Source organism: Phalacrocorax aristotelis, chromosome 6, assembly GCF_949628215.1.
Source record: "Phalacrocorax aristotelis chromosome 6, bGulAri2.1, whole genome shotgun sequence".
NCBI lineage: Eukaryota > Metazoa > Chordata > Aves > Suliformes > Phalacrocoracidae > Phalacrocorax > Phalacrocorax aristotelis.
Window position 1 is genome coordinate 50579832 of NC_134281.1, and position 23574 is coordinate 50603405.

The 23574-nt window shown below is 52.0% G+C and overlaps 1 protein-coding gene across 3 annotated transcripts in view; it reads right to left on the bottom strand.

Annotated features, from left to right (window-relative positions):
• RNF220 (ring finger protein 220) overlaps nucleotides 1-23574 on the bottom strand; it is a 229520-nt gene that overhangs the window by 55657 nt on the left and 150289 nt on the right. For 2 of the 3 annotated variants that reach the window (XM_075097813.1, XM_075097812.1), the window contains 3 exons: nucleotides 15267-15312; nucleotides 4867-4962; nucleotides 452-494 (listed from right to left, as the gene is read on the bottom strand). In XM_075097813.1, the coding sequence (XP_074953914.1) occupies nucleotides 452-494; nucleotides 4867-4962; nucleotides 15267-15312 (185 nt within the window). Of the gene's footprint in view, nucleotides 1-451; nucleotides 495-643; nucleotides 864-4866; nucleotides 4963-15266; nucleotides 15313-23574 lie in introns of those variants that run through there. The other variant, XM_075097811.1, reaches the window with a different exon arrangement.

The window sequence follows — 23574 nt, forward strand, 5'->3', positions numbered from 1 at the left end:
ACTTGTTTACTCATCGCTAGGAACACCCAGAAATACAGGAATAAAAGTAATGCACCAGCATCTGTGGGTTTGAGAGAACAGAAAAAAAAAACCAAACAAAAAAAACCCAACCAAAACATGACGTCAGATGCACAGACGCTCAGACTGCTGGTTTAAAAGTTTACTGCAAGATTCTGCCATGTGAGCCGTGAAAGCACACAGCAGCCCGGTCCCCTAATTTAAAAGCGAGGTCTCAGGGCCCACTGATGAACTCTCTGGCGGGATCCCGGGGGTGAGAACCGCCCCCCCAGGGAGCCGGGGACGAGCGCGAAGGGTTTCACCCCTGCGCCCCGCCGGCCGCACGCCGAGGCCCAGGCGAGGCCGGTCGCAGTTCCCGGCCCAACTCCGAGAAGTTTTGCGGGAAGAGGGCCGGGGCGGGGGGAGCCGGGACACCGCGCGGGACCCCACTCACCGTTCAGCCGGGTCTGCCGGTTCGCTCGCACCCGCAGGAAGGTCTGTAGAGGGGAGACAAGAGCGGAGAACTGTCAGGGCCCGCGGGCGCTGGGTGTAAACAACTCGCCTCCCGCCGGTAAACAAGGCCCAGGCCCCCCCGCCCCGCGCATCACAGGGACAACGCACCGGCCCCCCCCCCCCCCGCACCCACCTCTTCCCGGCCCCCGCCGCCGGGTCCCCTCCTGCCGCTCTGCATAGCCGCGGGCGCCGCCGGCGGGCGGTCGGGCAGCGGGGCGGCGGGCCCCGGGGCGGACCCCCCCGCGCGGCCCGGGATGCGGGCGGATACGGCGCGGCCCGGCAGGCGCCGCCGATCAGCCCCCAGCGGCCGCCGCCATGTTGGCCCCGGTCATGTGACCCGCCGCCGCGCGGGTGAAAGTTCACCAGGAAACCGGCGGGGAGAGGCGCGAGAGGAGGAAGTTCCCATGGCAACCGACAGGCGGCAGCAGGGCCCAGCGAGCCCCGACCAATCAGAGACCAGGGGCGGCTAGAAACCAGAGAAACCTGGCCAATCAGAGAGCAGTGATAACTGGGATCCAAGAGTGTCTGGCCAATCAAAAATCAGGACCTACTGGAACCCCCGGGCATATGACCAATCGGGGTCCAGGGGCAAATGTAAGCCTGGTTTCCTTGCCCAATAGGGATTGGGCGTCCTTTAGGCCCAAGAGCACTAGCCAGTCAGAGCCCTGGGCCCAACTGTAACCTAGAGGTGCTGGCCAATCAGGAACCAGGAGCAACCCACTCTGCAACTTTTCATGCCCAGTTAGGGACTGGAAGCCTTTGAGGCCCAAGGGCACCTGGCCAATCAGGGCCCGAGGGGTAACTAGACCCAAAGGCAGTTGGCCAATGAGGGCCTGGAGGTACCTCCATGGTCCGTGCCCAGCCCCAGCCCCCTGGTGGAGCCCTGGGACCGGGCACCCGCAGGTGCCCCCTGCTCTGGGAGAGCAGCCCTGGCCCTCCCACCTGCCCCTCTGTGGGCTGAGCTCAGCCTAAATGCCAACACTGGCTGGGTCTGCCAGGGCTGGGCTTAGTGCCCTGGCCTGACCCACTCCAACAGCACCGACCTCACTTCAGGACTCTCAGATCTTCGTGGCCCTCCCGAGGAGCAGTGGCCTGTGACTTGGGCACAGGGGCACCCAGGCTGCAGGCAGAGTGCTGCCACCTCTCCTGTGCTTTTCAGCCTCTTCCCCCTCCTTTCCCTTCTGCATTTCAGCAAACCTGGGCAATCGAACCTGGCTCGTGGATTTCTTTCCCACATCTGCCCCACAGCTGTGGCGAGGTATGGCCCCAGTGGGCCAGCCTGAGGGTAGGACAGAGCTAGGGGCTAGAAACTGGGCCGCGCAGGCGTCTGCACACACAGATCCTGTTTGTTACCCCCTCTTCAGGCTCCCCAGGCTTTGTTTCTTGGAATCAAACCTACATTTTGAGTCTCCGCTCTGGCACCTGACAATCTGCCACTCCTTCTTCAGAGGGAAAAAAAAACCAAACCAAAACAAAAAAGCCCTGATACGTTTTGCTGTATCAGAAGATGACGGGCAGTCAGCAAGTTCAGGTGCTGGCTGGTAAGCTTTGTGCAGTGCTGACCTGCATCGTGCACCCCAGCTCTGCTAGCAAGCTGAAATGCGGCTGTTTTTTCATACATGTGCTTACTTACAAAATCAAAGCTGCTGATTGTTGGTTTTATCCTTTTAATTAATTAAGCTGTCTTTCAGTAGGCATGCTCACCGCTGAGCTCTGGTGGAGGGTGGTGTGCCTTTCTTGGACAAGAATTTTAGGCTTTCAGTTATACTTACTCCACATGTCATTCAGTCACATATATTCTGTGGGCTCAGCTGACCCATGCAAGGTGGTCTCCCTCCAAGCCTGAAATGTTATCTTTGCAGTACAGTGAATGACTTACAATTTGCTGTTGATTTTTCCACTGGGGATTCAGGGTTGTACCTAAATCTATCTAAAACGGCTTTATTTTTACGCAGAGCACAGGAAAAGCCCCGACTGACAGGACGTACCATATCTCAGAGGAGCACCCACCACTGACCCATATCACAAGGCCATATCACTACAAGGTCATATATATATCTATATATCTATCACATACATATTACAAATATATCACAAGGTCATATCACTACACCAGCTGCCACCACCTCAGTCCAATCCGTGTCCATGTACCAAACTCCAGTAACCAGGCTTGGCACAGGGGAAGCAAGGGGATCCCCTTCCCCACATCCCAGAGCCGCCCCACCACCTCCACTGCAGCTCCCTCTCAGTGCAGGGAGCAAAGCAAGCAGCCCAAGCGCTGTGCAAGCCTGTAATCCTGTAGTGCTCCTATTCATAAATCTCCTTCTTCCCTAAATATCCCCATGGTAAATAAGCAAGGCGACTAAGAAAACTGAGCCACAGGAACTCTGAAAACCTACACGCCAATAACTCACATTCTAGCATGTTACTAATACACTGTATATTCAGGATTAGATCACCGATAACACAAGGGACGTTCATAGTCCAGCACACCTCTGCATATGGAAAGCTAAATTTTGCAGCCTTTAAAGTCACTACCATGAGAGTCTTCTGCTCTGCTTCCTGAGCATTTTGCTTGGTAAGCCAGGAAGACTGACTTCTCATTCATATTGTGGCTTTATTAAGGACACACTGAGACTTTACACAACCCTGGCACCCACTCTGAGGTCCCTTTACGCTGCCAGAGCAGCATAACGCAGCCAGCACAAGCATAAATGAAAATGAGGCCCCAGAGGTCTTTTCTCCCTGCAGTGCAGACTTACAACTCCCATTACACATTTGCATTAAGGGCTGCAACCCTCCATAAAATACACTCACAAACTTAAAACACATTAGAGGCCAGCTAGACTCAGCACATAGAGGGGGCTTCTGCTGAGAATATTTGTCCTCAAGTATGACATAATAAAAATTTATAGGAATGGGACTGCAAGGGACCACCAATTTCACAGAGACTGAAGTCTGGAAGAGCGGGAAGGGAGGGGTGTTCTCCAAGAATGGGGGCCACAGCAAAAATGTCTTCCATGCCCTTTTGGGAAGAACGTGATTTATTTATTAGCTTTAATAAACAGGCAGGAAAGAGAGCGGGATTACCTGCATCAGGCATATCTGTATCTTCTGCAGGGATTTGCTTCTCTTACTTTGTACCAGGTCTCATCATTTGTACATGTGTAAAGTGATTTGTGAAGTGACACCAAGTTGTAACTGAAGGCTACATGGGAATATGTAGCAGACAATGGAGGATCTGGCCCGTATTTGATAATATAACAATAAATAGGACAGAGGAGAGAATAATGGGCAAGAAATGTACAAATGTGCTACCAATAGGGCCTGTCTTCAGGAACACACGCTTTAACTGGGGCTGCTCAATTAGACCCCCAGCACTGGTTGTCAGCCTCTCCCTGTGCAGATCCAAACGCAGACCTGGCACATGTGAAGTGGCCAATGCAGGAAGACGTGACTGTCTGTCTGACCCCGGGCACAGGGCATCGCTGCAGAGCACCACAGGGTACAGGGTGATGGGCATATGCCAAGCTGGTGCAGCCACGGCCCACCCAGCCTGTCCACATGGCAGGCAGAGGCACGCTCGGGTCTGTGCTGAAGAGCACCATTAATTTATCTGCTGCCTTTCAGAGCTTACTTGAAGCCAGTGGCTGAGCCCAGGCTTCTAGCCAGGCAGTTTGGATATGTGTTGAGTCGGAGTCAAGTGTGCCAGCCCGCCCCAGAAATACAGACAGACTTACAACAAGCAAAGCTGTGCTTATGCTGCTGCCCTTCTCTTCTTTTCTTGCTCCACCTCCCTCAACTTTTACTCCTTATGTCACAAGTCAAGACTTGCTGCTCCTCTGGGCAGAGAGTGTTTTATAAAACATGCTGGCATGGCTGTGGATGGTCCAAAACCGTTTCTGTTTTGGGTGGGAGTCACAAGTCAGTTTGCTGGGCGGCCGCACACCAGTGAAATGGAGAATTTTGGCCTGCTGCAGGCTGACATAATTCACTGTTTTACAAAAAAAATCACTTCTCTGAAAGTTTCCCGGTGGCACAGGGTGAGTAATGACAAACATAGCCATGGCAACCACCAAGATGATGAATATAATGCAACAGAAACCTGTACAAAGATTTAAAGCAGACTTGCATGGCTGTGGTTTAAAGCTGGAGCTGGGAGGACTCTGCAGACAGACGCATGCCTTCATAGCTGTGTGAGGGACAAAGTACTCATGTCCCCACGCTGCAGGCAGGCGAGCTGGGGCATGGGTGCAGAGCTGAGAGCTGGGCCTCTCACACACAGGTACTGCAGGCACTGGGGCGAAGTGGCTCCCTGCCTAAGGCTGAGACCAGCGACAGCATCTGCCTGCTTACCTGGTATCTGTCCGAGTGATGGATGTCATCTGAGGAGTGGGGTGATGCTGTCGGAGAATCTCCTTCCCGCTTGATTGAGGCCGACAACAAAATTGACTGCAAGAGAAAGGAGAAATTCATGCTGTGAGCATCACCAAGCTCTCTGCCCCTTGCTAAGCTGTCCTCAAAGCCACAGAGAGTGCTGGGCTGTGGGGGTGCACTGGGACAGACTGCCAGGCTGTGGGGCTGCCTCTGCCCTTCCTGTGGGACCCTACCCCACGAGGGGAGCAGGTTGCAGGGCCTTGCAAAATGCAAATGTGTCATTTTGTCCCCAAGTGTGGTGGCTGAGGGCAGAATCAGTCCCTGCTGGAAATGATGCATGAGGACCATACCAGAAATTCACAGGGTAAGGTGAAGGCGTGCTGACGTGGAGCGGTGCTAACGTGCCCTCATCCACCCCTCTAAGTGCCACTAAATCTCTCAATAGCTTTGTAAACTGCACTAAAGCTCTCAGCACCTTTGCAGCGCAACTACCTCTTCCTTCTGTAATGATGCTATTTATTTTAATAAGTAGCACAGAAAAAAAGGGCCTTTTAGAAGGTTAAAAAGATCAGTGATATTTGAGACCTAAGAAATCACTGATAAACTTCAAGTCAATAGTAGGTAAGTCTAAATTCTACACACAGTGAACTCTAGCGGGAAAATTACCATGGGAGTTTGACAGCATCTAAAAAAATGTACACTGAGTTGCAAGTGAACTTTATTATTAGAAGAGTTTGAGGGAAAAATGCAATTTAAAATTCTAATTTAAAATATAAATTAGCTAAACTAGGCTAAATATAGCCCAATACGTTGTAAAAAATGTAAAGTGGAAATGCAGCTCTCCAAATGTTTGTTTCTGAGAATCAGCTGGCAAGATTCGACAATAAATGACTGCTCGGAGATGTGTATGTTTGCAAAGGGAAGTGTAGATATCATCTGAATTGGACAGGTCAAGTGTGGTGACAACATTATTAAAAAGCATAATACCTTGGAGAAAGGCAAGTATTCCAGAAACATTTGCCTCTGGGCTGAAATGAAACGTGAAAAAATGTGCATTTTTTGGAAAGATATGAACGAGTGGAAAAATGACTCAGCATACAAATCAGTTCAGCCAGCAGGATGTGATCCCCCAGGCTCGGACAGCTCTCCTGGCGAGAAAAACATGGCAGCGCTGTCATCGTGGGCACGAAACAAGGGCACGGTTGGGTTGGAAGTTGGGGAGGAGGATTTGGGATGCTGGGTTCAACCCCGTGGGCATGAGCTGCCAGCCTTGCCATGAGGGCAAGAGCCACATCCCTGCCTGCACTGCAGCTCTCTGCCATAAAATATGGCTTTATCCACCGTGCAGAGTTGTGATGTCTGAAAGGGGTCATGAGGGAATTACATGCTGGGGTGCTCAGTTATCTCCCCGGGCATGGTACCCCCTGCCAATGCTGAGGGCTGTGCTGGTCACACCTCAGGGATGGCACGCTCCTCAGCTCAGGCTGACAAGGATGCTGGGCACTGGGAGGGCCACCAGGAGCCAGTGGGGCTGGGGGCACACAGCTATGGCTGCCCCAAGAGACTGGCCTCTGCTTCCCAAAAGAGCGATGGGCAGAGCAGGGGGCTCTCCTGCCTCATGTGTTAGCCAAACCAACCGGTGATTGGTTTTGGTGATCAGCTCATTTCTGGAGAAGCCCACTGATAACCATGTGAAGCAGAGTGCAGACCCCAAGCTCCTGCTGTTGTTTAGTTTCTTTATTTTCTAAACAGAGAATGAGGACCGTTTCTGAAGAAGCAGAATTGCACATGTCCTACAAAACAGAGGAATGGAGGCTCAAAGCCTTCAGGTGTGACTCAGAACAACAGACCTGATTGCAGCAGTGCTAATGCCCTTTCCCTCGTCTAATAAGCCAAGCACCCGGGAGCTGGGAGGGTTAAATCCGTTTTGTCTTCCAATGTATTCTAGAGAAGGGGAAAAAATACCCATCTCCCCACTCCTCGGCGACAGACAGACAAACCCTCCCCGCCTCCAGCTCCCCCCTCAGCTTCTGGTAGCTCTAATCCAATATTATTATGTGAAAAATGGTTGGGCTAGCTATGGAGACAGTAAATTAAACGTTATGTATTAGTTTTTAGCGTGTGGTCCTGGGAAGAACGCCGGCCCCATTTATTCCACAAACCTCCTGAGCACCATGGCGATGACCTCTGGAAAAACGCAGGGCTAAACTAATCCCAAAGATGTCAATCTCGAGGCCTCTTCTACATACACTTGCAGTTTAGATTAATAAACTGTCTATTTTTAAATTGTGTGCAAGCACTTCAATTCTAAATACCTCGCCGGCATGTTAAACACAGCGTTAGAGATGCCAAGTCACACTTCCCCTTCACTCTTAGGAAACTTGACTTCATTTGTTTTTCTCATTTCTGTGTGCTGTGCCACACTTTGCCTCTCAGGCAGCCATGGGGGCAGGCAGGGATGCCGGCTCGGGCCCTAAGGGATTAGGAAAGGCACTCGCCATCAGGGTGACTTTCATTTTGGCATTAGGCCAGCCTCTCTGCCATCCCAGTTTTGGCCTTTTTTTTCCCAAATCGTTGTGTTGGGGCTGTTTCTTGGTGGCTAAGTGGTGAGTACGCACATGGCCACAGCACACCAAGCCAAGGATTCGCTGTCCCCTGCACTCACATCGCTCACTCCCACCCGGGTCCTGGCAAGCGGGGAAGGGGCAGCGATACAATCCCCACCCCTCTCTCAACTGACATCAGTTAAGACTGCTGTGGAGAGAAAAGGTGGCTTTACGCACGGCCTCCCAGCACTTGTGCATGCCCACGCTGCAGGGCAGACCCAAATTCTGGCTTCCTACCCCAAAAACATGGCTCTGGGTGCTCTGTGTGCAGACAGGCGTGCTGTACGGCTGTGTGGAAATGCTCCCTACCTCAGGAACCAGCCTCTTGGCATGGTGGGAACAAGCCTTGATGCTGAGATGTCCTTTTTGCCCCTGGGGAAAGGACACCAGTCGGCTCATCGCCGCCTGGTTGTTGGTTCAGCCCAGCTCCCCTTTGGGGTGGGTCTGAGTGGGACTACTGGGGCAAGAGCACCCTCCTCCCCCACCCAGTCCCCCCTCCCCTGGCAAACCACGGCTCCCAGCATCAAAGATGGAGCAAGCAGCCTTGCGCAAGCAGCCATGCAGCCACATATTTCTCCCTCCCCTTTAAATCATCTCTCCATTGGGTAAAGGCACTCTCTGTGGAGGTTATAAACCCTAAGAGGATCAGCCTGAGCATTACACCTGGGGCAAGCTAAATAAAAAAAGGTCACCGCCGCTTTTTAAACATGGACAAAAAAGCAGTAAAATGTGTTTGGAAAAAAAAAATCTGGCATTAAATCATGACTTTTTGCCTGGCTTGCCTCATTAAAAGTGGCCTTTTGGAAGGTAAAATTATCATTGTAAGTGATAAGATCTTTAAGAAAATAATTCACGGCTTCTTCACCCTTTAATATGATAGCCGCCACCGGCTAATTTTTTTCTTAATGGCAACGAGGCCATCAATCTTGTCCAAGCCATGTACTCCATCCTTCCCCCTGCCCCTCCTGCCGTGCTGGGCAGCCATGGCCCCGCTTCGCGTGCTGTGCCAAGGGGAAGAGACATGTCTGGGTGTATGGCTTTACCCGCCTGCATCCATGGATCAAGGCTCTCCCTGGTAGCTCCCGACACCCTGCATGGACTGTGCAATTCTGCGGAGCTGGGGTGCAGCATCTGCAAAAGTTTCAGCGACCTCATTGCAGTTAGGAACGACATATAGTTTACATGTGTAAATACACGGGCAGGTCTGGCATGAATCAAATGTGCATCATGCAGCTGGTGTGCCAGCTGCTGTGATCCCAGTCCATCTCTCTCCAGACCTGCTCCTCCCTGCCTGGGCAGAGGAGCCACGGGCAGCTCCGAGGTGATGCCGGCAAGGGCACACGTGCCAACACGCCACTAGCTCCCGACCCACAGGCGCTCGAGGTGCGGGCCTGGGGCAGCGTGAGGGGAGGGGACGGGTGTCAGGGTGCAGCCACCAGCCCGAGGAAATGGATGGAAATTGCCAGCATGCACCGCCCCCAGCCCTAAGCGCTGCCTCTCGCCGTCAGCCAGGGCAGGTGTCAGCGCTGGGAGAGCCCAGCCGGTGCTGCTGACATTCTGCTGCCTCTCAAGGCCAGTCATTTGAAAGTATTAAAGTGCTGGACTCCTGCTTTCTGATAGCCCTGGAAAAACACAGGGAGTCTATTTTTCTTAAACAATCCATCACAGCTGCTGTCAGCAGAACAAATACCCTAACCCTGCTGTTTATGTATCTATATGGCTTTTTTTTTTTTTTTTTTTTTTTTTATTTTGGCACAAAGTGTTCCCTGCTTGATGCATTCAGCTTTAACTCTGCTGTCTAAATAGGTACTTATCACTTAACATGGAGGTGATGGCTTGACATGTTTTCTGTCTCCTGCCCTCCCCTCCACGGTAGGGAAGCCGTCAAAGTGTTGCTAATAGCTGTTATCACTTGGGAACTGTAACCCGAAAGCAATGAGTGATACCAGGCCTTGCTGCGATTTTCCCCCTTAACTCTGCTAGCCATTTTTTATGTTATTGCTGGAGGATCCCTGACACAAAGATGCTACTATTAGAGTTGAGTTTCCTAGAAGCTTTCGGAGGTCCACATTTGCTCCCAGGAAAGTTAGAGGTAAAATTATCTTGAGGCTTTTAGCTGGCAGAGATAAAGGTGGGATGGAGCTGGGGATGAAAGGCTTAAGTGTGAGAAGGGTGTGAATAGTGAACAGAAATAATGGTATCAGCAGCTTCTGGCCTTTGCTGAAGGATTCCAGTGGTCTGCAAACAGAATAAGCTTACAGAAATGTGAGCTACTGATTTATTTCTGTGCATGTTATGGTCACACCTGGGATTGCAATCGAGTTCTGGGTCCTTTTGGGCAAGACACCAGCTACATGCTGGGGAAAAGGGCCCCTTCTAGCAGAACTGCCCATTGGGGATGGTGGGGGAAAGAGGTCTGGCCAAGGTCTGCCGGGATCTGCCAGCCTGTCTGGCTCCCCTCCGGGACCACATCCCTCTCCACTCTTCCTGCCGAACGCAGCGGTTTCCCCCAGACTAATGGGAGGGCACAGCTGTTCGGCCCAAGGGGAGTGAGGGGCTTTGTTTGTTCATGGGGTAATTTGTTTTATGGAATAAAATCTGGCAGAGATTTTTTTTGGAGTGGATCTGGTATTTATCACCCCAAACTGGCAGGGAGTTCGTTCAGCTGACACTCATCCTTGGTAATTTCCCCTCCTTTGCCTATCTGTGGGCTGTTCTCATGTCCCTGGCTTGGCCGTAGCTTTGTCACAATGCTCAGATTTAGCCTTCTAATCTTTCCTTGTAAATCACAGCTACAGAGGGGGCACAGATACGGTGAGTGACTTCTCCAATCCCTGCAGTGAGTCGGTGACACAAGAGAAGGAGTTAAACCCCTGGGGCCCTAACACCCATCCCCTGTTCCTACCAAGACATGATACGGAGAAGTTAAATGATTGTGCTAGAAATTTCATCTCAAGCAAGGCAGCTGGGAAGGGCTTAATACAGACATTCTGTCAAGGTTTAAGGCTCCAAATCTTGCTTGCTTCAAAGCTCTTTTTCCTTGGAGGGCTTTAGTGGTCAAATTTCCCTCTAGGTGCTGTAATTCTCTCTCAAACTGCTCTGTGAAGCTGTAAAATCATGGGGGTGGGTGGGGGAATCAAAGGACTCTGGCACTGTGGCTCAGTTCCCAGCTCTGCCGGAGGTCTCAGAGCAGCATGCTGGCCTCCTGCCTGTGGGCACCCTCTGAGGAGCGGGGTGCACACCTAAACAAACCAGCCACAAGCATCTGCTGGGCACGGGAGATGGATTTTGTTCCTGGCGGCTCTCTTCAGTGTTTGTTTGTGGCAAGATCTAGTACATGGGCTGGACCATTAGTGGCAAAGGCAATTTGCAGGCATGTATTAGGAGCAGCATTGGAAAAGGAATGCTGAACCCGCCATGAGAGCTGGGATGCTTCACAGAGCCCAGCATCTTCCCCTTCAGCAGTCAGTACCAGCACTTTCAGAGAGGATATTAGAAAGTTCAGTGGATGCTGTTAGGTGAGAGGTAACAGTCTGCAGCTAATATCCTGAAATTTAGTGGTAGAGGTGATATCCCACCTAGATGATAGCCAGACAGGTAGTGGCAAAGAATTGCTCTTAGGTAGCTAGGAGGACCTGGGGATGCTGACTCTCGAAGTTGCTGCTGGCTGCTCAAGGAAGAGAGGAACAGTCAGACCTTGCTCATACACTTCACCAACATGGGTTCAGCTCAATGTGTGCTGCCCTCCTGCATAACCCCTTGTAAGAGGCAGCCAAGGCAAGACAGGAAAGGTAAGGGGAGAGTGTGAAACACAGGAATGATGCCTGGGGGAACTGCATGCTGCTGACAGCTCCTGGGCAGCCATGAGCCTGAATGGAGCCCATGGTGTTGTCTGTATGCTTCTGCAAGACATCTCTGATACCTGACCTGCTGAAACATGGCCTCTGGCCATGCTGGGGAGTGCTGCAGGGAAGCTCTGGGCTCACAGAGGTCTGGGGCATGGCTGGCTCAGACACGCCTTCAGAACGTGGCCTCCTGAGTGGCCCTGGTGTTGGGTTTCCCCATGGTGACCCAGGACACCATGAAAGGTTAGTGAAAGGTTAGTGACAGATGCCCAGCCCACACCAGTGAACGGGACCATGGGATGCATGGTCTCTAGCTCAGCAGGAGCAAGGACATCCTCCATCCCTTCCCATGGGCATGAAGCATCTGCTCCCACCAAGATGGAAACTTCTCCTTGGTGAAGAATTTCTTTTCCCACTCCTCCTCTTCATCCTAGCGTCTCAGACATGTCACTAGAGAAAGATGCTACAGATGTTCAGGACTCTCCTTGAAGTCCAATGCCTGAGGAATACCTTTCCCAGAGCAGGGCCATTGGTGTGCTTTCTGTAAAGGAGATGGGCTTTCAGCACCTTTTTGCACCTCTGCCTTCTACAAAGCACAGGCATGAGGCAGCCTAGCAAGAGCAAGCGGTCACCTTGACCTGTGGGGCTCAGTGGGTTACCTGGCTCTCAGCACTGTGAAGACCAAGGCACCGAAGGCTATCACAAGCCATGGGGTGAGCATCCAAGCTTCCAATCAGGGACAGAAACTGCAACTGGGAGGAGGCAGCACTGTTCCCCTTACTGTCCACAGGCCACAGGACTTCCTGAAGACACCAAGCAGCTATCTTAGGCCCTTCTCCCCAGCCAGAGGCTGGCAGGGCTCAGCTTGCTGTCACCAGCTTACCTAAGTGTCAGTCAGTGTTGGATAGAAATCTCATCCTGAGGCTCACTACACAGGTTTGTCATCTGCTTGTCCAAGTGGCTTGTCCACACTGGCATACCACCATCATTTGGCCTTGGTCACTACCAGAAAGCAAACGAGGATCCTGAACACTGTGGAGCTGTTTGGTGCTCAGCACTGCCCCCCAAGCTGCCTTCGCAGAGAGGGAGCCCAGGCAGCGAGCAGACATGCTGGCTGGAGCCCCCCAGCTTGCAGCCCTCTCTTGGCCATCACTGCCTCCGTCAGCTCTGATAATAGAAGAATCTGATACAATAATCCTGCATTCATCACATCCCATGTTGAGTGATTGGATTTTTTTTGACATATTGCCATGAAAATTGACCCAGTGCAGTGAGTGACAGCTCTTCAGGGGCAGGAAAGCAGCAAGCAAGGAATATGCTTTTACATCTGGGCTTTTACTGCCAGGAAAGACGTTTGCTGGGGCAATGGTGAGGAAGGGATGGGACCTGAGCCAGGAGACACAGAGTGTGGGGGGAGTTAAATCCCCTGCCCCCAGCTGCACCCCAGGAAGAGCCTTAAGGCAGTACAAAAGCAGCAACAGCCCATGATACTATATCCAGAGGCCCTAAATGAGTTCCAAAGTGGTCTTAAAGCCACTGGAGACCACAAAGGTAACACCTTTGGTAACCTGCACCCCACCCCAGTTCCTATGTCCCTGAGTGGAACTAGCCTACCCCTGCCCGTGGTGCCAGAGGATGCTCTTGAGGGATGGGGAGATGCAGCCACTTTTTCCTGTTGCTGAGCTGCTGGGGCTGCCAGCCCTGCTGTTGGCACCAGGAGAAGGACTCACCAGGAATCCTCATGGGGGTCCCATGTCTCCTTCTACCAGTGCCGAGGATGGGAAGAGTGACAAGGCACAGGTCCCAGCTCTTCCCAGGCAGTGCCTGCCAGACCTCCAGCGATGTCTGGGTGCCTGGGCATGGGCTGCAAGCCCACCTGGGGGTCTGTCCCCCATCCATCCACCTGGGTCCCCTGTTAAGGGTGGCCCAGAGGCCCAGCTTTGTCCCCAACAGGACTTTCTCAGAGGGACTTCACATCCTGATGGTCTATTCCCACCCCATGTTCCAGACGCTCAGTAGGCACAAAGGGAAAAAGCAGCCTTCATCTTCCCACCACCTTCCTCCTCAATCCCATGCAGTTACAAAGGAGCCTTTAATACCCAGCTGAGGTGAAGGTGACAGCGTGTGCCTTCCCATGCCACACAGGACTTGTCTCCCAGCAAAAGCCACCTAGAAATAATGAATCCTCCTGGGCTGAGAGGCTTTCAAGCTCTCTGAGAAGGGAATGAAAGATTTCCTGATTTCACCCTCTCCCTCCCCACTCTCCTGGCTTCTTGAAGTTAATGTTCTTAGTCCCAGACGTGACGGGCAAAGGGAAAAGATCCATGTGGTGACAGGGGACGATTGATCTCTTTTACATAGAATGATGCTCCAGTCCCAGTTTAATCCCCTCGCTCAAGGCAAATGGGATTCTTTGTCAATGGAAACTTCAAAAGCCTGGCCCTGCCGTGAGATGGACCTTCTTCTTTATCTGGTCTCTGTCAGTCACTCGCTGCATTTCCCTCCAAACAGCTAATCTGTCTTCCTAGCCGTCCTTCTCCCTCGCAGGCGATGTGTTTGGGACCGTTGAGTTATCTACACTCAGACCTGACAAGGAGGGAAAGGGAACCCTGCAGAGTCCAGCTGCTTTCATTCTGTGGATGCCCTTTCCAGCACCTTCAGGACGTCCCAAGGCAGTCTCATGCTCTGTGGATTATCAACAGCGGGTGGTTTTGGGGATTGCTTTCTGCTCTGCCTGCTTTTCATGCGATAAATAGTCAAATCTCTGGTCTCCTCCTGGTCTCTGCTGGGACAGGGCACAGGAGACAAGGGTAGTCCTGCAGAAGACAGGAATGCCAAAGGTGTGGAGCATTACGGAGCATCGCCACAATCTTTATTTTCCCCTGTGGGTTTGGGAAATTGCTGGGTTGACCTGGAAGGTGTCCTTGCCTGCTGGGAACTTGGGTCAGCACAGTGGGTCCCCAGCCCCTCGCGTGGTGGAGCAGACAAAGTGTTTATGTGCTTGGCAAGACTTCCAGCCCCAAGGGGAAAATCTAGAGCTGAAATGTCAGTCTCTGTTTCTGACACCACATGCCAAAAGAGACCCAAAACTTCCAGGAGAAAAAAAGGGAGGGTGAGACCTGAAGCTGATTCTATTAAAACAAGCATGAAGACATCTCCCGGGATAGATGTCCTGCATCTCCCTGGAAGCATCAGCAGAAGTGTAGGAGAGCCTAGACCACTTGCTTTTGCCTTCCTTGGGGAGCACAGCGTGGTTTTCAGAGGCTGTACAATGCCCAGCTGCCCTGCAGTGTTCCCTGCCACCCATTTGCCTGCCCAAGCCCTGGTCCTTCCCACCCCTGTATCGTACGAAGTCCAGCTAACCGTAATACTAATTAGAAAATTATGCCCTTTGCAATGATGCCATGATGCTCTGTGCATTTTGTATTTTTGCATTCTGAGCCAAGGGGATGGGAGATGGGTCCTGGGGAGGGGGATGCAACTGAGATGGGGTCTTTTAGTGATTTGGGCTTGTCCTTGGGTGTGAGGGACTCAGAGGGACTCCCCCTGAGGCAGTCCCACTCCCCTCTTCCAAAGCTGGCATATGGCTCTGGCTCCAGGAACTCCTGCACATGATTTCCCAGGCTGAGCTCAGCCTGTGTGTGATCAGCTCTCGTTAGGTGTCATTAGACACAATCTGGAGTCCCGGAGCCTGCCGGGTCCTTCACCGTCCCTCGGCTGCATAGGGAACGAAAAAGCCTTGACTTGACTGCTCCAGCCCAGTGGGTGAATGGGGACAGCAGCATCCCCCAGTGCTGGCCAGTCCCCAAAGCATGGCCACCTTCCTGGGGGACACCAAGTAGCAGGACAGGGAGCAGGCTGGGAAGGTGAGGGGTTGTAAAGAGCATCCCTTGGCAGGGGGAAAGTGTGCCGAGTTGTGCTTGCTTACCTTGGGGGTGCCTGCTGCCATGGCATCCTTCAGGATGGAGCTCTTGCTGCCAAGAGAGAAGAGAATGGGGTCAGAGTCACAAAACTGCTGCGGTGAGCAAGGGGGAGAGCACTTCAAGGGATCTCACGAGGTCAAATAGCAAAGTGCATGTCTCCCCTTCCCTGGACCAACGAGAACCTCCTAACCCTGACCAGCGGGGCACGGAAAGCGGGGCAGCACCAACTATTTCTCCAGCTGGAATAAAACGGTCCTATCAGTGAAATCCCCCAAACCCAGACACATGATGCAGAGTCAAATCCCAACTCTCCCCTTCCTTGCGGGTTTGCACAGCTCCTCTCCCAGCCCTGGGGAAAAGTGGGGAGCAAGCCTGCAGGGGTGCTGGGAAGAAGAGGGGAGCAGAGGCAGCGAGCCCTGTGTAGGGTCAGGCACAATAAAAAACAAGGAGGGAAGAAAAGAGGAGGTGATTAAATTGGTGTAAGAGCAAGGGAAAGAAGATCCCCTCTGCTCCAGCTGTGCCTTGGAGGCAGCAGCTCTGCCGGTGGCTGGAGTGATTTGTTAATTCAGCTTGTTCCCCATTTAGCAGAGAAGGAGGTCCCCGCCACGGTGCTCCTCCTCGCCTGCCCTCGCCAGCGGGAGATGCTATAGATTTAATAACACCTTCCCCCCTCCAGACAGGTTAAACTTGAAACAATTACATATCAAAGCCGACATGGCGGGGAGGCCTGCACTGTAATTTTTTGGTTATTAAAGTAATCTCTCTCATGTAAATTCTCCTGCTAACATGCTGCAAACAGCATTAGGAAATAAATTATTTCCCCATGATTCGATTTGTCAATGCAAAGCACCTGCAGCAGGCAAAAGGCTCTTGAAATATGTTGCCAAGCCCAGTGCCTGTGCTTGTAAGTGCACGCTGGTGGGGCGGCTGGCTCCCAGCTCCCCATAGCCCCGGGGAGATGATGGATGGGTGGGTGGAGGGGGGAGGTTAGCGGGGGGAGGCGGAGGTTGGGGAAGGGGGGGGAATGGAATTGTGTTTAATAACAAAATTTGTATGCAAGCCTGCATCCCAGGCTAAGGATGAGTGATCGGCAGCCAGAAAGTATTAAAAAGCCTCGCTAAACAGATGCTGACAATAGAACAAGACATATCAAATCAGATCTACTTCAGAAACATTAATATACACATGCACACACGCTCGCCCGCGCACGCGCGCCCGGCTCCACACACCCGCGCTCCTTTCTTCTCAATCACAGCAATATGGGAGACATCAATAAATTTTTATGAGACTTTTAGAAGATCAACACGGTACTAGATGTGACAAAAAAGCAATGTGCCTGTCATGTTCGCTTTGTCGGGGACACTTTAGCCCCAGATGCCGAGCTGCAGTGGCAGCGGGGAGAAATTGAATTTGGCTGGCTTTAATCTGCCTTGATTTGGCAGATGGCTGGGTGTTATGAAATGAGCAGGGATGGAGGAAGGTGTTTTCTCCCGAGGCTATGGCCCCCCTCCTCTCCCTGTGCCACTGTCCTCACCCCCCACCCTGAAACAGGGGGAAACATGTAGTTATCTATTGCCATCAGGTCACCCCAAATGCCGCGGCTGTGGTTCCCGATTGATGGGCTGGGGCATTGCCTCCCTCGCAGCCCCCCTTCCCTGAGGGGATGCACTGCTGGATGCTTGCTGCAGGATGCCCCCCGTGCCCCATGGCCCAGCTCTGCCCCCCTGCTCTTGGGGGGTGGCAGGGAGCAAAGTCAGTCCCCGCTGCCCCTGGAGATGCAGCCCTCGCACCACCTCCAGCCTGCGCCTGAATGCCTGTGATGGGAAGGATTTCCACCCCCTCCCCATCTCCAGCACTACCTTGAATTTCTCAGTTGCCCAAAGCATGAAACAACTTTTTTTTTCCTTTTATAATACAAACATCAGGTTAAAAAAAACCAACTCATTTCCTCCCTTTTCTTGTTAAAGGTGTTTAAAATTATTCCTTTTTGTCGGAAAGAGGAAGAATCTCATTAATTCCTCCCAGAAATGGTGTTAGCACCAGGAAACAGCAGTTTTCAAGACAAGAGTCTCTCTGGTCAGCAGAAAGGCCAAGCCTCTGCCATTGGCACTCACAGGGAAGGGAACTGATTTAGATAAACTCTGCCAAGTTATTTTATTCTTCATTTTGAGGATTATTAATAACCACCCCACTCCTTGCAATTTAGCCCCACTCTGTTGCTAATAAGAGTTTGCAATTTGTTTTTATTTATTTCCAGAGATGTATCAGGAATGCGAACAAGCCCATGTCATCCAAGTCCCAAGACCCTGCAATTTAAGGGTGCTTTCCTTCAACCCACTAACCAACTCCCTGAATAACAGTGGCTGCAGCCCCCCGTGCCTCTGAAGGATGCCAGCAGCAAGCTGAGAATCGAAAGGCCGTCAGCAAAGAGAAACCTTCCCCTCCATAAACACCGCAGACAAATTAAAAATGGTAAAAGGGAAATCAAGACCTTTAAAGTTCAAACACTTTTCGGTGCCTTTTAAAGTTTTTTCGCTCTAGGCCCTTGCAGAGAGCACAATCTTTGGAGACCTTGGGATTCTCTTTAATCACCCAGCCAGGCTGCAGTGGTCTGAAATGATTACACATTTACATAGTAATAACCCCAACACTCCCCACATTATTTCATGGCTAGCATATTTCCACTCGGCGAGTGATCCATGTGTTTTAAATTATAACCTGTACATAGGAAATTAGTTACTAAGTACGATATTCACGGGCTCGTCTGACACTTCTAATTAAGGTGATTTACACAGAATTATCCTACGAAATAAAAAAATGGTGTTTTGCTAGCTAATAAAATATAATTACTACCCGCTTTTATAAGTTACAGTTAGTTTTAATCTATTTGGGGAATTGTTTATCCAGTTCATTACAGCAAAACAACTTCTTTCCCTTTCAGGCAACGCCCCCAAAGTACCAAAGAAGACAGGAAATGCCCTGGAAAGACCCAGCGTTTTGGGCAGGCTCCTTCTCTCTCTCCTGATGACTTTGCATTTCCAAGCGATACGAGGCTCCTTCCTCTCTGGTTCCCTTTCTTGGGTCTGCGGCACCAGTTCTGGCAGTGCATTTGTGCATCCCCAAGTGTTTGGGTGCCCTGTGCCTCTGTGGGGACAAAACAAGGTCCCCACTGATGCTGCTGGAGGGCTCTGCCCAGCCCTGCAGCTGTGTAACCCGTTAACATTAGCAGGAGCTGCACGGCCAGGTCCCCACGTGTCCCAGGGTTCTCGCCAGGGTCCCATTACTTCTCTATATTAGGGCACATCAGCTTTAAGAGGAACATTTACTCTCAGCAAGGCCCTCCACAATGAAAGCAAGACTCAGGCTATATCATAGATATGCTAATGTCTTGGGATGCTAGGCAGGGATTTGGTTAGGAGCATCCCCAGATGCAACTGGGAATCCCCTGGCATCTCCCTGAGAGACCCCCAAGGGGCTGTTCGGACCCAACACTTCAGTTGTGATGTCCCAAAGGGCAGCTAAGCACACCAAATATGTGCTCTCCTCACCCATGGTCTTGGGGTTTCTCTACCCCTGACATGGTTGCTGTTACACACAATGACCTTCAGGTTTATTTATGTTGTTCTGGTCCTGCCTTTTGGGGTGTGCTTGTCATAGGAAAAAATAAAAGCAATGTGCAGGGAGTAGTCCCTTATCCCATGAACAGAGGCTGCTGCTTCCCATACGGAGAACCCAGGGCAGGAGATGAAGGCTAAGTGATGTGATTGCTTTTTACCACGAGCATGGTGGTACTTCTCCTTTTCCATTAAGCCTTTGATCTTGCAAGCTGTTGCAGGAACCTCAGCTTTCCTTGAAAAGAAAAGAGAAGTTTTCTGGGTGCCCAGTCAGGAAACAAGCAGAAGCCCTGAAGGCTTGCTCCCCACGGGAGATGCCTTGTCAGCTGCCAGGCAGAGGACCACAACCCAGGGTGTGCTCTTGGTGCCCAGAGCCCACCAGATGTAGGCAGGTCTCTCGCTGACACCCCAGCCCAGGTGGAAGCCTGGTGCCAGGCAACTGCCCCAGGGAAGCAGGGCAGGAGCCCTCCTTGCTCATCAGAGCACACACAGTGACTGTGCCGGCACTGGGGCAACACCACATCATCCTGCAGCAAGGCTTGGAAAGCTCTGTCGTAATTGTAGCTACAGCTCAAATGCTTGCCAATGTAAGGAGACCAAGAGATAGGGATGTACTCAGAGGCACAATTCAGGCACAGAGCGATGACAGGTCTTGCCTGAAGTCTCAGCGCAGCAACAACAGGGCGAGGAAGAGCCCTGACACTGTGCTTCAGCCTAGCACAGATGCTTGGGCTCACCAAGCATGTTCAAATGAGATTTCTGCAGAGCCCCCACCCAGGGCAAGGCAGGGCTTATGAAGAGCATCTGTCAAGGAAGGGCTGAGCTCCGTACCTGGCATGGCAGCTGCCCCCCAGCCACACTTCCCGCATGTAATTAATAACAACTGCAAGAGAAGAAGTTCCCTGAGCTCAGGCAGCTACAGTTTGTGCTCATCCCTTAATGACATTGCAGCCAGAAGAGGTTTAAAGAGGTGGTAAGAGGGCTGCAGCCATGCAGCTGGTGTCTTCCAGCTCTGCAACTCTTCCACAGAATGACTCTCGGCAGCCCTCTGAATTTGATGGGCACCAGCCAGAGCGCATGCACCTCCCACATGAGATCCCACAAAGCCAAAAGGTTTCTACAAGCTGTGGCCAACTGATGTATTTCTTAAAAAAGAAAAAAAAATCCTGTGGAAACGATTTATTTTTAGCTGCAGGACTTGCTGCTCAAACACGCAGCCTTGGGACGGGAGCCCCAGCAGCGGAACAAGCTGCCTGCAGAGCCGTGCGGATGGGAGCACCAGCTGTAAATAAGCAGTTGCCAGGTAGAGAGGGAATTGGATTTTTGTGAACGCCAGTTTGAATAAGTGGAAGTGTCACCTGAAGCCTAAATAAGGAAATGGAAGTTTGATCTTTTTTTTTTTTTTTTTTAAGACTACAGGAGCCCAAATCCTCACCTAGCCGCAGGTGACAGCCCCCAGTGCAGCCGGGCACGATCAGTGCTGGCAGGGGAAGCACGCTAGGATCTTTAACCTGCTGTGGCTCCACTAGCAGCACCTGGTCCAGGTGCTGCTTAGATCTCCTGCATCTGATGATGGGCAAAGGGGCCGAGTGATAGTAAAAATTGCCAAAGATACTGTAGTCAGGACTAGAAACACTCTGCACCTACAGTCCCAGCCATGCTTCCCAAATGCTCCCCCAGTCAGAATTTGTGAGACCTCCATGTCCAACACGGTCAGCTGTGACAAACATGACCCTGCAGGGCAGGCACCTGCCTCCCCCAAAGAGATGATGCTGCAGCAGAAATGTGATGTGGCATCACCTGACCATGCTGAAGTCCGCTATTTGCTCTGTCCCATTCGCACTCACGGCTCTTTCTCCCCTGTTGGAGTTTTTCTTTACCAACCCCTGGTACCCCGGGCCCCTGCCAGGACCCCCTGCTCAGAGTGGGTGACAGGTTTCTGGGTGAGGATGAGATGGCCCATGTGTGCAGGGCAAAGAAGGAGATTGGGGTGGGAGGGTTATTTTATTTCTCTCCCACTATTTGAAAAAGAGGTGGCTGGAAAAATAAAGAGAAAAGTCGGAGAGAAAGGTCATGCATTAGATTGATCTGGGGGGCTCTTTGCTACTGCGGCTGTAATGACTGTTTAATTATTCCCAGATCACGTGGCAGTTCAGAAGAGGCTCTGCAGGAGGCATGCATCGCTTAAGGGCAAATAACTGACTGAAGATTTATTTCTCACCCTTGGGTTTCCATGCATCCCTTCTCAGGACTCCCGCTGCCGTGGGAGTCAGCAGCAGAGGAGGGCTTTGCCCGCTGCAGTCCCAAACCCCAGCCTGCAAACCCGAGCCTTGGAGTCAGGGCATGAGTGAACAGACACATGACCCATAAATTTTCTCAGCTGCTGTGCTACCCTGGAAGCCCTGACCCATGAGAAGCCCTCTCACCCACAGATTATAGGCAGCAGCCTCTGCCTCCCATGGGGTCTGCCATGGGAGAGGAGGAATGGGTCGCCTCTAAGCAGGACAGGCAGCGGTATGGCTTGTGCTCTCTCTGCTGGAGAAGATGTGGATGAAGGGTCCAGGCTGCTGTCATTGCCACCCTCTGAGTGCACAGGAGGAAGCTAGAGGGTCTCTCTTCCCTTTCTGTCCATGATTAATCTGCCACAGCAAGGGGCAGGGACACAAATCAGAGGGGGGATGAAAGAGGATAAATCCACGGTATCAGCAGCACCACATTTGCTAGATAATAAACAGACTCCTCTCCTCATAAATTTCCCTCTGTTCCCCCATGGTTCCCCAGCACTGACACTGGTGGGAGCGGAGCTGGGCTGCTCCTGGCTTTTCTGGAGTCCTGGCCAGTGGTGAGAGCCTCAGCTCTGCCAGGGAAGCCTGGGACCCTCCACCTGGGCTGGCATCATTCACCCCCTGTAGACATTGGGGTGTAGTGGAGTGGCAGGACAGCACAGAGAAGCCCCATCCAAGCTCATGGGCTTTAGACAGTGCATCGGGACACCTGAGCTGGCTGCAATGAGGTGATCCATAAGAGCATGTGAAGTGGATGGAAAAACCACTAGAGTTTCTTTAATTTACTTAATTTAATTTTATAGACACTCTTTAATTTACTTGGTATTTCCACTCTCCATCTCAGTGCCCCCAGGGGTGGCTTGTTCTCTGTCCCTGCCCTGGCACAATGCCTTTTCCTCACCCCTCATATCGGCACAGCCAGCTCACGCACTTCTCCACACCCCATGCAGGGTTGTGACCCTGTTAGCTGCCTCGTGGTGGCAGGTGGCCCTGTGCTCTGCTTGGGCATCACCAAGAAGCTGACACTTCCAGGTGGGTTTCTCTGGTGACAGAGTGTGTTTAGTTTAAATCTGGGAGGAGTCACACTGCTTCAGGTGATGCCACTTCCCACGCGCCTGGAGACTCGTCTGTGCCTTGAATCTGGAAACCCATGACCACAGAGCTGGGGTCCCATACTGAATGCCTCTGCCATGAGGTGGCATGGGATGCCCTGCTGCTGCTGTGGGGCAGGGCCCCGGTCCTCGGGGGGCTCGGAGCAGAGCTGGGCAGAGCGGGATGCGAACAACCCCGCCTGTGCTCCAGCCCCCGGAGCAAAGCAGTGCTCCCAAGCACTGGCCCTGCCCCAGCAGCCTGGTTTTGCTGGGGACACTGGCTGTGTGGCAAACCCTGGGTACTGCACATGCTGTGGGAAGCGGCTGTTTGGGTACCTGGATGCTCAGTGCTGGGGTCGAGTCTCTCCCTGGAGCCGCTGGGCTCGGAGGCTCATGCATGCCAGGTCTTGCACACAGGGACAGCATTGGGGAGACATCGCAGGTAATGAACTGCTCGGTTGAAAACCTTGCGGGGTGCCAGGGCCCTCTGGGAAAGCCCCAGGGAGCCCCGGGCTGGGCAGCCGCCTTCCCCATGGTCCAGGGAGATGGTGCTGTAGGGGATGCACCCAGTCCTGCCTCACAAAACACTGTCAGGCACTTAATAGTACCTGTCCCCACCATCTCCCCAGCCTGGATTTATGCCTTGAGGGGTCACCTCTGGCAAGACTCTAATAACACGACTTTATTAGCGTTCTTGTTCCTTCTTTAAGATACAGTAGCAAGGGGGGAGGAGGGCAGTGGCACCTCAGGAAGAAGCGGGGGGCGTACGGGTAGGAAGCAGCTGCCCTCGCAATTCCCCTTCTCGGTGACAAGGGGGAGAGGGAGAAAAATGATGCTCCCTCGAAATTTATCATGCACCCAATTACAATGTTAATTGGCAAGCCCCTGAAATCAATTAATTCGCAAATTTTTTTCAATTAAAAATTAAGATAAATCATAAAATGTTATTAAGCAAAGGCCAAACTCCGTGAACTTTTTTTTTTGTAGGCATCTGGGTTTTTTTTTAATTTAAATAAAAAAAGAGCTGTGTTGCCAAAGCCCGATGCCCTTGAGTGCCTTTGCTGAAGCACAGGGGGCTGTCATCAGCAGGACTGGGCTGAAGACAGATAAAAAAATATCGACCAGTCGGACACACTGCTTCTGCTTTATTGATCAGGCGGGAATTTAACTTGCTGTGCATATCCACCGTGTCAGCAAGGGCCACAGGCGAAATTAAAAGTACTTGGCTTGGAGATGTCGCCTTGATACCGGGGGGGTGGGGAGAGAGGGAGGGAGGGGGAAGAAGAAGGAGAGAAAGGGAAGAAAGGAAAAGAAGGTGGAAAA